General features: G+C 37.7%; 1 protein-coding gene across 1 annotated transcript in view; it reads left to right on the top strand.

The window, feature by feature from the left end:
• Positions 1-14,933, top strand: part of MAP3K5 (mitogen-activated protein kinase kinase kinase 5) — a 98,452-nt gene that overhangs the window by 26,545 nt on the left and 56,974 nt on the right. The window contains exons 2-3 of the mRNA XM_071433704.1: positions 2,726-2,865; positions 5,569-5,592. Coding sequence (XP_071289805.1) covers positions 2,726-2,865; positions 5,569-5,592 — 164 coding nt within the window. The remainder of the gene's footprint in view (positions 1-2,725; positions 2,866-5,568; positions 5,593-14,933) is intronic.

Below are 14,933 nucleotides of genomic sequence, written 5' to 3'. Positions count from 1 at the left end.
AAATAGGTCTGTCAGAAGAGCTGGTTTAGGATATATGGGTTTTTTTTATTTGAATAGACATCTGATCTCAAAAGTGCATATCCCTTTTCTGGCTTGTTGGAATTGCAGGTAAGATTTGGGTTGTTTCCCTTGGAAATTGCAATACCAGCCCTGAGGCCTAACCTGAACTTGAGAAATCTGATCTCTTTGTTGTGAATGGCATCTTCATCTTAAAATATATAACTGCTAGAATGAGCAGGAAAACCTCACAAAAGATGGACCTATTCCAAGGAAGACACTGCTTTATTTATCACATGAGATTATCCAGAAAGATTTCACAGAGGTCTTGACATATCTTTTCTTCTTTAGTTACATAAAAAATACAAGTATCACAGAAGAGTTTATGCCAGTATCTCAGTGTCAGTCATACAGATGTTTCTTTACTCATGGTCCTTCCCTCATCTGTGTAAGTAACTCAAGGTTTTTGTATAGATTTTATTTTATTTTATTTTACTTTTTTTTACTTTATTATTTTATTTTATTATTACTATGGTAGGGATGGTATAGGACCCAGGAATGTTTCCTATGGTGTGGTCCTGTGTCAGACTCTGTTCAGTTTGTTTGGCCAGCTTGACAGTAATATATATATATATGCATACATAATTTTTTTTAGTTTCTCCTTCCTTCTTCATGATCTTAGGAACTCGCCATTTTAACATAGGATTTCTCAAGTGTTTTTTGTAATTTAGCTTTGATCAGGTTCCATGTAAAGTAATATTTCTCTTTTAATCTTAGTCTTGCAACTCTAGTGAGAGCACATTATCTTGCAAGATTGCAGAATTAAGTCATGGCACATTGCGCAAGTTTTCTTCCTGCTTGGCACTAACAGATATGTACCATAGATTTGGAGTTGCTCAAGATTAAACTTCTATGTGAGTAAGAGCAGTTAAAAATATAACTTGTATTATGGCAAGTTTCAGAAGAAAATAAATGGACTGTAATCTCACCCAAAATATAGCAGTGGTATTGTCATTCTTGTTTGGCTTTTGTGATGCTTCAGTTCCCTAAAATTAATGAAAGTGAGTATATGTGTAGTCTTAGTAGTGCTCTGCCTTTTTTGCTTCAATAAAATTTGATGGCATCCATACTGCAAATATTTATGTGGAATTGGACAGAGGGAGATGCTTAGAACACAAGTTATGAATCTTTTAGAAAACGTAACTTAATATTAGATTTTTAAGTGTGAAAAAATATATTTTTTTATACCATATTAGTCTCCTTTATTTTAATTTTGTTTCTTGAAGGCTCGTATAGGCAAAGGTTTGCTCTTTCCCCTGTGTATATCTATCCTTCCTTCAGGCTTTTAATAATTTATAAGCCTGTAGGCCAGTTACAGAAACACATTACTGAAGACTAGATGTCTCAAAGGTATTCCTTTTCAACAAGTTGTAGAGACACAGCTTCCCCAGTTCAGAGTGTGACCACAAGGCTTATCTTTTATTGAATATCTTCATTTCAGTTTTGATGATCTAAGTAAATAGGTGAGGTGAGAAGTTGTGGTTAGAGGTAGAATCTCTGATTAGATTAATTAGAGTAGAAAAACTTGAGGGTATAGGCTTTTTCCCTACAGAGCTTGTCTTGCTATCTGTCTTCTCAGTCATGGAAGCTTCCAAAGGAATGGGAAAGCATAGAGAGATACTGGTACCCAGGCTGCTTTTCTTGTCCTACTCTTTAACAGAAGCTTATTTCTCTGGTTTGGGTTTGGGTTTCTGGTATTTTTTCCTGAAACCTAAGAAAAAAATTAATTGGATGAAAAGACAGAAAGGTGTTTGTATAAGAGGTGGAGATGAGTCAGTTTTCTTGCTTTGCTCTCTTGATTCCACAAGACTTTTGCCATGGAAATAGGCTGCCTGGTATAACAGGAATCTTACAAAGAGTCAGCAGAAATAGCTAATTGCCTCTTGTTATACTTTGGCATTGGTGCAAATCTTGTCAAGATAAACACATGGTTTGAGAGAAATTGTCGACCACATTCCTGTTTCTGTAAGCATTCATGTATGTGCTTGCATGCATTATTCACACAGGTAAACTTTGTTATGAACAGAATTCTCTTCAGTGAAGTTTTTACTTATATGGGGTTTCTTTGTCTTTATATATTCACTCCCTCTTTGCTTCTCTGCATCTGTACCTTGACCTTTTCTCATTCTATCATTTCTCTGTATGAATCAAAATAGATCTGAATGGTGATTTATATTGGAATGTTACCTTTCAGTTTGTTTTCTTCCAAGTTCTAGTACAGAATCTATACAGTATGTTATAGATTACATGAATTTTTATTGCAACTTGTAAAAAGTACATGTAATGTAATTTTTTTTTATTTTTTGCTAAGGTTAACATTCACCATGTATAGATTTACCAAGCAAATTTTATTCTTCAAGACAGCAATTACATTTTTTTTTTATTTTCTTGATTAGTGGCTTATCCATTTTTACCTTTTTAAGGTCTCATTTAAAGAAAAAATAAAGGAGTAATAGTGAAATAGAAAAAAACTAAACCACATCCTGCTGACTGTGTTCAAAATTCAAGCATAATAGCTAAAATGGGGAAATCCCTCTAGATCTCTTATTTCCTACTTAAAGCCAGGCCTTCTTACCAAAATAAATTGTGTGAAGAAACATGACCTAGATGTATTTGACTGTCAGAAATGTGTGGCATTGACATTTTATTTATTTATTTATTTCTGCAGATATTGCTGTGGTAGAGATGAGTGATGCCTTCCGTCAACCTTCCCTGTTCTACCATCTGGGAGTCAGGGAGAGCTTCAGCATGGCTAACAACATTATCCTCTACTGTGACACAAATGCGGAGTCTCTGCAGTCACTGAAGGTAGCTTTGGGTGGAAAAAGGGGTTTGGAGGGGAAGTTACAGCTAGTCTAACCCTTGAAATAAATTCTTTCTGTAAGAAATACAAAGGCCACTTGTGGTTCAGAACAGAATAGCAAAAAAATGTTCTGAGGCCTGGCAAAGATGTCTATAATGCCATGCTGTAAAACTCAGTTTAGTTTTCTAAAGAGAAAGATTTAGATTGCCTGATTGGAGTCAGTTAAATACCTAGCTGTTAAATGGCTGTTTATGGAAACAGAAGTTTGCCAAATTTGAGATGAGAAACTAAATGCAAGACTTTGTCATTCAAGGGTATTACTGGTGTTTGTGGTAAACTATTACAGTAATAACAATCCTGTGAGAGTGGTAGTGTGTAGGCAGTAAAATAATCCTTAGGCTTTAGATTATGTCTAAATTAGCAGTTTTCAGCTAAACCTTATGGGGCCTCCTGATACCCCCTGCTAAATCTTGCTGAGTTACAGCTGTTTGCATGAGGTACCTGCAGGACTGCTGTTCTGGGGATTAGCAGCAGTGTAACAAAGTCAGTAAGAACAAAACTCATGCCTCAGTGCACAGTTATAGTACTTTGGTTTAAGGCAAGAGGGTGTTTTAAGATAATCTCTGGGGGCTGTGGATTTTGTCAGCCAAGAAGTTGGTACTTGCTTCCTACTGCAACTATCCTAAAAGTTTAGCAACTTCCATGATAGGAAAGGACAGACAACTTGGTTGGCAGTCTTTTCAATTACTTCCCCTCTCTCAGATGCATTGGCTTTACTCAGAAGGTGTTTTATGCTCTTGCACTTTTCTTCCAAGCTTTGCTGAGAAGAAGAATTTAGAATGAGCAGCTTGGTGAGTCAGACTGCAGTCTGGGCACCAGCACCACTCAGGAAGGGTTTGCTTCCACTGCTTCTGGCAAGTGCAGGCTATTTGGTTTTGATTCTGTCCTATTTTTTTCAGACTGGCCCTATATTTTGAAGGAAATGCTTAGTAACTCAGTTTGTGCTCCCTGCTCTCCCCTCTAAATTCTCTCAGCTAACTGGACTGCTTGCAATCCAATTATTTCCTTTCTTCTTGCAACACAAAGAGTATACAGATAAAAGCCCTAAAAATAATGCTAATGATAAAAGATGTATCTGGGAATTTAATCCAGTTGTGTAAGTACAATGATCTACAGTATAAGCAGAGCAGAATTTCATTGTCCTGGGCAAGGAGCCAAATACCCAACTCCCAAGGAGAAATCACTTGGGGTGTGGCATCAGGCTTTCTTGGGCACTTGGAAGAACTTTTTACTAGTTTAGGAGCTGGGCTTTGTAAATGGGTCACATGCTGGGTTCCTACTGGCTTCAGTGGAAGCCCAGTTCTGTGCAGGGGGACTTGGATGTCACAGTTGCCACCAGTACTCTGCTGATTGAAAGATTCCCTTTGGTTTCCCTTAGTTTTGAACTGGGCTTGTATCTCTGCTCTTGATAGCCTGTAGGGAATTAGTCAAAGAGTGAGACCCTTTCCATACTATTTAGTAACTGCCAAAAAATAGTAGCTGTGGGCATACTGGGACATATTCTGAGGCAGTGTTTGTTCCTGTGTTTGTTACAGCCAGCAGGTAAAGAGTAGAAGCAATGCAGGAGAGCATGTGCAGTTTTAATCCTGTATGAAAGGAGGAATTAAAAAACTGAAAATGAAAGAAATACAGAACTGCAGCAGACGATTTAATCAGGGCATGAAGCAGTAAACTTTTGCTGGTGAAATGTTCTGCATGAAGACTCAGGCCAGGCTGGGCAGGATTTTGATCAGCCTGATCTAGTTGAAGATATCCCTGTCCATGCTGGGGGATTTGACCAGACCTTTATGACCCACACTTGGAAAGCTAGAAACAGTCCTATGTGAAACATGCCCTCTCTACAGGGAGAAGAACAGTTTTATCAAAGCCTGACTTAAACAACACAGAAAGTAGGAGGGACCTTGGTTTGACACTGTTCTTGTTTTTAATGCTGTTGTGCCAGTGAAGCTGCTTACCAGTCCCAGTGGCACAGGAAAAACTGTCTGATAAATCTGTTATCAATTCCTAGGATCAGAACTTGCTGACAAGTCATGCTGGAAGCAAGATGATCATTGTTCAGAAGTGGTTTATACTTGAGCTGTACCACCTGGATTAGTGTGCAGGAATCAGCTCTTTCCATCTGGATGTGCTTCTAATTCTCTGAAAATTCACATTGAAAATGTGAAGATATGTTCTTTGCATCTGATTATTAGAGCCAAGTGAATTTCAAGCAGTTTTGGAATATTTTAAAACCTCATATGAATGCTGCTTTTACTATTCTTTTTGATTGCTTCTCCTGGTAGCAAAATGTTACTTACTATATTTGGCTTTTCCAATGAATAGATGTTTATTAATAGACAACTTCTGGACATCATCCCTCTAGAAAAAATCTATAAATGGAGGGACATGTATATAGGTGTATATATGTATATTAACATGCAGACAGTAGGTATGCTCTTATGTATACATAAGTTGTATGTATCTACTTGATTGCATAGTAATTTTGTCTCTTCTGAGACAATACCTCATTTATGTTGATTTGACAAGCATAAGAAAATATCTGTCAACCAACCTTTTCTTGTCATGTGTGCAAACAGTAGTATTAGAAAGTCATACTGATCAAATATCTTTCCTAATGCCATCAACATTTTCTTTTCTTTTTATTTCAGGAAATTATTTTCCAGAAGAATAATGTAAGTACGATGCATGGATTTCGGTTGAATCATAAACATTCCAAACTTCTGTTTCATTTAATGTTGTTTATATTCTGTTCTCCACTCAAGTCATTTAGCGCTCTCCTACTGTATTTTACAGAGTTCGACGTAGAATTCTGGAAATTCTAGCAGCAAATCTGAGTAAATCACTTGGTTGCTAGGTACCAGGCTCACTTCTTACCTTGTCTGTATCTATCAGTGGTATTTTCTCTGCTGCCTCTACTTGTCTGTCATGTTATCTCACACCCATTTGCATTTGTCATTTTATCCTTTTTTTTGTTGCCTTTTTCTATTCAGTATTCTTTAATGTTTTTAAAAATATGCTATTAGAAAGTAGAGTTATTTGGAAACTGTTGCTCGTTTTAGAAACCCATGGCTACAGCTCTGAAAAGAAAAAGTGTGTGTATATATGTATGTATATACATATATACACATATATATATATGTATATGTGTGTAAATATATGTATGTGCATATATATGTATGTATGTAAATGTGTGTATATCTATGTATATATATGTACGTGTATATATATGTATGTATATATATGTATGTGTGTGCATATATATATATATATATATATATATATATATATATATATATATATGTAAAAAGTACATTTATAGAGTATTTATTTCTAGAAGTTGTGTCCTGGAGCTGTTAGTCAAAATGTAGTACAGGTCCCAGTGGTCTGAGTGCCAGTCATTATTAAACTGTAGGTCTCTGCACCTTGATGTCTCTTTCATTTCTGAGGTTGACCTTCCAAATCTCCCTTCCCTTTTTCACTCCCAAGTTCAATGGAGGCAGACTTGTGGCTGGGGGAACACTGCTTTTCTATGTGTTTTTTCTGGAGCAGCAGGGCCAGTCATGTCAGAATATATATCTGACATGTCGAGTTGTTCTTGGCTTTGCTTCGTGACTTACTGGTAGCCACATTTGCTAAGATATAATTTCAGAGAGGCTACCCAGTGCTGTGCTGATACCCTGAGGTGCTATGTGCATGCCGTACAATTCCATATATTTGAATAAATTTTTCTAGAGGGGGATATGAAGCACTTAATTTCAGAAACTGGCCAGGTTTTATTTTTCTCTATGCCATGAAAACTGCAGCATTCCTGATTTTACTTCTTTATTTAACAGTGGATTAAGTTATTACTTTTGCCAGTCTAAAATGTGACTCTATGAAAAAGATGCAGTCTTTTCTTTTCTCTGCATGGTGTTTCTAAAGATGGCTTCAAAACCAGTAAAAGCTTTGGTCTAATGCTGCATTTTAAATTACAGATTTTTTTTTTTTTTTGTTAAAAAACCCAAAAAAGCAAAGAGGCTTCCCTATAGAGTTTCTGTATAGCTCTTATCCAAAAAGTGCTTTTCAGACACTCACAGAAGGCTGTGAAAGATGTGCTAGACTAGAAATCTCTCGCCTTTCTCTAATGAAAGTGGAAGAAATGATCATTTAGGCCTTTTACATAAAATGAAAAGAGAACAGTAAGGCCATTCTTGTAAATGAATGTATTACATTCTGTGTTTTTGTTCTGGTGGCCTAGGACCTAGGGAAAATGATGTGTGACTAATGTAATGTTCCTGGGAGGGCAGGGGGAAGAGCTCTCTTAGCAGGAAACCAGCAGGAGATGACTGGTAAAATAGAATAAAGGGGAGATGTCCTGTTTTTAAATGACAGTCCCCAAAGCTCAAGGAGAGGTATGATAACTTGGCCTTCCTCTATTTCAGAAAGGATAGTTCTGTTTTTCATTTAAATTTGGATAGGCGACTGTGACACTGTCATTTATCACTTTTAGAAATGTTTCAGTGTATGCCAGAAAAAGAATGTGTTCCTTGAAAGTCTCAGATGTTTTCAAGCACACCCACATAACATCTTTTCTGAGAGGAAGTATTTTCCCTGGTATTAGAACAGGGAAGTCAGTGAAATGGTTTTAGCGGCTCCTTTGTCTCCCTTTTCCTCATTTTTTCAGCCAAATTACCTGGAAGTAGACTTTCCAAAATGTTGCTGCATGCCTAACTACTGAATATAATGCCTGCTTCGTAAAAATTATGTTTCTTCATAAATTATAAGATTCTTGGATAAATGGATATGACAGAGGTTCTGTTCTAGAGAAGCCGTGTCTCTGATGCCCACCCTTACCAAAATAGTCATGTGAGGTTACTGATATTAAAAAAAAAATAAAATGAAATTCACATATGGATAAACAAGGAGTTCAGTCTTGCTGTTCTAGAACATGTTTTTTAATAGCATGCAAACATCAGCCATATCAGGACCATGGTATCCTTGGCACCAGGGGATTAAAAAGGTTGCAAAACAAGTCTGTGTGTATCTATATATATCTGCCTAATTGAAATGCCTTGTGTTTGCTTTTCCTAAACCTTGTTTCCTAAAAATAAGTGGGATAACAAAAAAAAAAAAAAAAATCTATTGCCAACTGTTTTGTTCTTCTGCTGGATTTTTATGCTTCCTAGTAATAGTCAATACAATGTTGCATAGCAAGGATAAGCTGCCTGGAGCCTGTCTGGGCAGAGCAGTACAAGATAACATTGGCTTATTTCCTGTTATATGTGGTTTTATAGCTATTTATTTGGACCTTTTTCAAATGTTCCAGTAATACCAAAACCATACATTTTTAAAGGGAGTGATACCTTAACAGGAGGTATCCTGTTACTTTGCTGGTTGAAAGCTTTAGTTTAGTTTTTGCTGTTATCTGATTTTTGAGGTCAATCAAGCAGCAGAGGCATTCTAGAAATTACTAGTGAAGAGTTTCAGTCATAAGATGTTGCTATAAAGGTTAGAGTTCATGACTGTACATTGCTAGTCTTAGCTAACCAGTTTTTTCATCATAATTTTCCATAGTGATTTGAATTCTACCACCTTTGGAGGAAAGTTGCAGGGCTATTCAATTTTTTTAAAAGTTTGACTTCTTGCTGAATCTGAGTGTTTAATATGCATGTATTCTACATGTGGTTTGCAACCCACTGCGGTAAGTTACACCTTGACACAGTGCACACCTTTCAGTTCAGGCTGCTTGCTTGCACCAGGCTGGAGTAGTGGATAGCTTTGGGGGCTGCCTGGGGTGTGAGGCTGCAGTACTGCTCCTGGTCTGGCCAGAAGGGCCCTTGGAGGCAATGGGAATTGTTCTCTTGGGCAGCTGACTTGCAGGCATTAGTGATTGAGCAACAGGGTTAGTGTTGTATGGCTGGGCACCCTTAGCAGTGCTTTGCTTTTCTAACACTTGAAGGGATCAGATTGTAGTGATAGGACAAAGGGCAATAGCTTCAGGCTCAAAGAGGGAAGGTTTAGATTAAGTATTAGGAAGAAATTATGTACTGTGAGGGTAGTAAGGCCCTGGAACAGGTTGCCCAGAGGAGCTATGGATACCCCATCCCTGGGAGTGTTCTGAGCCAGATTGGATGGGGCTTTGAGCCACCTGGTCTAGTGGAAGGTGTCCCTGGCCACAATACAGATGTTGGAACTGGATTACCTTTAAGGTCCCTTCCAACCCAAACCATTCTATGGCTCTGTGATTGTAATTTTTACTGGTTTTCCAGAGTCTTTCCTAATTGCCTCTTGTTTAAGGTGGAGCTTGAGAGACAGTTTGGTGTAGCGCTCCTTTAATGTAAGTGGGAGAACTCGTCTGGTTCTGAGATCCCCAGTGCAAGAGAGATGTGGAGCTCCTGGAGCAAGTCCAGCACAGGGCAACAAAGATGTTGAAAGGACAGGAGCATCTCTTAGGAGGAAAGATTGAGGCAGCTGGGCTTGTTCAGCCTCCAGAAGAGACAGCTGGGAGGGGACCTCATCCATGTCTATAAGTATCTGAAGAGAAGGTATCAAGAAGATGGAGCTAGGCTCTTTTCAATGGAGCCAAGGACTAGAACAAGAGGCCAGACACTGGTGCACAGGAAATTCCACCTGACTATGAGGAAGAACTTCTTTACTGTGCAAGCGACCAAGCACTGGAAAAACTGGCCAGAGAAATTGTGGATTCTCCCTGACTGGAGATATTCCAGAACTGTCTGGACACAATCCTGTACCATGTGCTCTAGGATGACCCTGCTTGAGTGGGGAGGTTGAACTAGATGACCACTGTGGTGTCTTTCCAGCCTGACCCATTCTGTGACTCTGGATGAGGCATTCCAGAGGCATCTGCAAGCTCAGAATTTTCATATAGCTGCTGTTAAAAGACTGTAGCATAGGGTATGTTTAACTGTTGATTTCATTCACCATGGAAATAGGGGTAAATATTTTTAATACTCTTCCTGCAGCCAACAGGAGATTTGTGGCCAGTTTTATTTTTGATATCCAAGTATGTAAAAATGCTATGTAGCCTTCAGTAAATATTTTGCTGGAAATGATAACTGTGGTATTAATTATTTATGATGCAACATTACATCTTGCTTATTTTTAATTTTGTGAATTCTTGACTAATATATTTGACACATACTTTCCTAGGAAAAAGTTGGTAACTTTTTTCCTGTGTAAATATGATGAAAGGACCATATAGGCTGTAAGATGATTTTTAACAAGCATTTAGGATGTAGCATGGCTGCAATAGAATGATATTGCTGGGTATATAAAGAAAGAATATAGTCTCAAAAAAAAAGGGGAGGTATTTGATAGTGTAGGTCCAGTCTCAGTGCTTCAGTTCATTTGAGGTGTGTGGCTAACTTAAGTTCCTTTTCAAATCAGTAGTAAGCTATCATTCATGTGAGTGGGATTTAAAGTAAACCCAAACTGAGTCTGTATTCATTAAAACATCAGCACATGTTGATTTACTGTGTATTTGGGGGATGGAGGGAATAGATTTAATAACTTGGTTTATGATTTTGCCATCTGCTACACATAATAACATGTGCAGTCAGAGAGCTACCTTAAAAATTTCACCAGAAAAAATGAAATAAAAGCAGATATTTTTCAAAAGGATGAGTGGGAGAAATAGAAAAAAGTTCTTTTAATTAGAAGAGTGTCAGCAGGAAGAACAGTTCCTACTGTGAGAAATACTGGCAATTTTTATTACTTCAGCTGTTTTTTTTTCTTTTATTAAAGTTACATTGTATGCTGACCTGAAGCTTTGGCAAGTGGGTGGGATTCTGCTAGATTCTCCCATTCATGGCTAAAGTGTCATGGTTTTGGTTTTGGGAATCTTTGTTTTCTTTGACACTTCTTGTCCTTGAAGGAAATTTTTCTCTGTTTGTGGGTATTTGACTGCTAAATCATCCCAACAGAGCAGTGTTAGTAAAGAACCTTTGGGTATTGGAAGAACTGTGCATCACTGACTCTCTACAATTTTTCAGTTTTCCCCCTCTTTGTGAAGAAAAAGTAAAGATAGGAGAATTAATTGGCCAGAACTCAAATATTCCTTTGTCTAGTACCATGTATTTTTAACCTATGCAACTTTCAGAAAAAAAAATCATTTATATTACATCAGATTTATTTTTAGAGAGAGAATAGTGTTTATTTCATGATGTTCTTTCTAAGACATGGTCTCTCCATTCAAGTCCAAAAAGCTGCCCTTTTCCCAAGTAGTTCTGTAGAAGAGGGGAATATTGAAAGAAGGGCTGGTTTATATTCTTATTGTGATCAATAAAATATAAGTATGTGTTATTGATTTTTATTATCTCTTGAATACAAATAGGTGCTATATTAATTTCTTTCAGAAGCTGAGGAAGGATGTTGAACAAGAAAGAGGTGCTTAATGATCCAGTGACCACTAGGTCTAGCTAGAAGCCTTGTCTTAAATTCTGTAATTATAGAGCTATTAAAAATGATCTTACATCTCTAACTGAAATTACTCATGCTTTGGAATTGTTCAATTTGTCCTCAGTAAATGAGGAGGTAACATTAGAAAAATACAGAGCAATTAAAATATTTGCAAAAATTAATTATGGTATCTGTCACTTAGTTGTAAGCATTTATGTGTGTAGCTGGCTCCAGCCAGCACTTCTGCCTTCTGATTAGTCTGACTGACTTGATGAAATGGACTGGCATGGACAGTCTGTCAGAAAATGACCTGATGCTGCCAGGTACTGAGTGTGCTAGCCCAAGGCTTTGATATGTATGTTCATATCTCCCAGATAAAAGGAGCTCAGCTGATCTGAAAGCTTAGGCCAGGATTACCTGTCTGATGTCCTGAGTTCTTGTGCATTAGTCTGAACAACAGTAACTATCAAATTTGGTGGGATCAGAGTTGGGATGAAGCATTACAGGGCAAATATAATAGAATAAGTTAAATATATTTAAGCTTCCAAGTCTAGTAATATGCACTAAGTGAAAATGTAAAGCAAGTGTGAGCAGATGGGAAGTGTGTTTCAGAAAGATCACCTGATCCTTTCTGACTTAAGCTAGCATAGTTTATATTCTGACAGAAAAAAGATGAGAAAGAAGTATAAGTTGCTGAGACAGGTTGCATCACTGGATGAATGAGGAAAGAAGCAAGTCACACACTCTACTTTGGGGAAAATGGTTGAAAAGTGGTCTGACATTTAGAATAGCTCCACAACTGCTTCCCCCACAGCTTGGTTCTCTTGGACTCCTACCCTAATCATAGCCCAAAGGCAGCTGGAGTTGGGCTCTTTGCAATGAGAATTTGTGGTGATGGCACAAGTTTCTCCAGAGGAGGGGACTGTAGACTTTGTTATAAAAAAGCAGTCTTGCCGTCACTGTTATCTTTCTTCAACCACCACCTTTAGTAAATAATATATAACTTTTGATTCTTTTTTTTTTTCTTTTGATGCTAGAGCTACTGCATGTCTGCCTTTGTTAGTTTTAGCTGTTAAATATCTACCTACTCTACTCTTTAGCTAGGGAAGTGAAATTGAGGTCAGTATTTCTTGTGTTTCTTAGCTTTATTGCATGTGTGCTCTTTCTACTTTTTTATTTTAAGTGCATTTCCTAAGGAAATGAAACTTAACAGCTTGTACTGGTTTTTCATCCTCCACTTTTGTTCTTTATCTGCCTGTTTGTCTGTCTGATGAATTTCAGCCAAATTTGAGAGGTTTCATAGATACAGAGCTCCCACAAAAGATACCTATCTAGGTTAAGTTAAGAAGCAAAGTGATGCTCTGGCAGAGGGAAAGGCCACTGTGTTTTCACACTACTTGCTACTGAATATCAGGGTGAGAGTCTAGCTTGAGACAATTCCCTGAGACCCCTGGGGGCCCTCTGAACAACTGTAAATGGATTCATTTTTTCCCTTTTCTTCCCACAGTGTTTTCTCCTGTCTTTTACTGTTAAGGTCTTTCCTGTCCATTGCTTCCAATGACTCTTGGGTCTGCATGTCTTCTATGCCAGGCTTTATATTATAACCAGCTTTTCTTTTCCCCCCTCAGCTAACAGGAGGAATGCATATAAACTAACTTTTGCTGGCTCTCTTGTTTCACTGAAATAGATATGTACTTCCTACAGAAGGTGTTCTCAGGATGAGTTTCTCAGAGCTCATGCTCAGTAATGGATTCAGGCACTTGTCATCTGCAGGAAGAGCAGTTTTCCTCCTGGTAGAATTAAAGATTAAGGCTCTGGTACTGTCTCTGTAGGTGGCACAACCATTTTACAAGGGTAAACCTTGGGTTCTCTGAATTTCAAAAGTTAAGAACATCCTTTTTCAGAGCTGATTTTTATTTAAGACCTCAGCATTGGAAACAGTGTGCCAGAGGTCTGAGAAGGTCTTCCTGCAAACAGTTTTGAATTTATTTTTAATGCACTGAATAAACATTAGGAAGTAAAATGCTCGTCTCCGGATATCTGTAGCTACTTCACCCTTTTTTGTGACTCTGACTTCTCAACCTTTTTCTCCTTTACCTAGAAAATGAAAGGTGGACAACAGTCTGCCTATGTGTAATAGTGGCTCTTATGCCAGTGGCAATGTACCCATCTCTTAAAATTGCTGAAACCAGTTCCAGTAAATTAATAATTTTCCCTCTGCCTTTGACTGTGGGGCTCATTAGATTTTAGCAGGGTAGAAAGTTCATCCATTCACTGTTGAAAGCATGTGATTGCCTTACATGCTAGGATATTCTTGAATAGAAGTATCCATTCACTTCTTCGTTGCACAGACAACCAGTTTGGGTTCTGGCATCCCACTCCTTAGTTACTTGTTAAAAAATTTGTCATACACTCCCCAGTTCTCAAGTTCCCTTTGGAATTGCTGCAGTCACACAGAGACAAATATTCCCTAGCTCTTCAGCAGCAGTAGTTCACAATGGTTGCAGAAAGAGGACTAAATTAACCCTTGTGCAAGGTCCAGTACACAATAATCTCCAAACAACTTCTGTGTTAGTTGAATTCAATTGATCTCATGTAAATGCCCGCAGCAGTTATTTTTAGATTTTACAGAGTCTGTCAATGCCCCTCAGAAGTGCAGTGGGGTTGCCTTTATATTGAGGTCTTACAATTTCATAGTATGATGGATGTAATTAAAAAATAATTCCTGTACTTTTCATAGCCAGCCTCTGATTTGTACACAAATGTGTGTTTACTGTCATGCCTATACACATATGATTTGCAGACTTGACTACCTCAATCCTTCCATGTTTTAAAAATCTAATAATGCATGTTAAAATGCATGTTTTAAGCACACAGCTGGTATTGTGCATTCAAAAACTATTCAGTCACTGCCCTCAATTCGTGGAGCTCAGCTAGGCAGGGAGTTTCTGAAGTGTCTGCATTGCAGTATTGACTTCTGGGAGAGTCAAAGCAGCTGAACAGAAACTAATTAACCTTGGAAGTAATTTAGGCATACTAAAAATGATGGGTCTCAAGAAGTGCTTCATTAAGGCTTTTGTTGTTGGGCTGCTGGGCACTTCAGTAATGGAGTCTGAGCTTTGAGAGGTGAATGAAGGAACTCTTCCTGATTTTGTTGGTATTCTGTCTCAGTTAAGACTCTTTAATAAAAACACAACTATTTGGCAACTTTCTCTGCACATAAATCTGTACTCACACACATATCACAGTCAGCAGACATCTTGCCTCCCTCTTCCTTGGAAGGCACTTAATTTTTTTCCTTTCTTTGTTTCTTTTTTTTGCAAAGTATCTGTCATACATTGATATATAAAAATCAATGCAGTTTAGCAATGCTGAGGTGCTCTGTAAGTGATTATTCTGAACTATGCATTACTTTAGGTCCCATTAAAAATATTTTCTACAGGAAATATTAGTAGGAAATTTATTTTGATTTTGAATGCAAAACTATTTGAATAATTTTGCAGTTCATATGAGGATTAATTTTCTCTATGGTTGTCCTGTTGTGAGGCAACTAGATTGTGTTACTGTTTCCAGTATCTGTGAGCCAAACTGTTCTGCTTTCTTCTGATCATGTCAC

Source organism: Agelaius tricolor, unplaced genomic scaffold (assembly GCF_023055355.1).
Source record: "Agelaius tricolor isolate 1412-34295 unplaced genomic scaffold, bAgeTri1.0.p SCAF_1, whole genome shotgun sequence".
Classification (NCBI taxonomy): Eukaryota; Metazoa; Chordata; class Aves; order Passeriformes; family Icteridae; genus Agelaius; species Agelaius tricolor.
The sequence above is the reverse complement of the archived record's forward strand: the minus strand, read 5'-3'. Positions and strand labels throughout refer to the sequence as shown.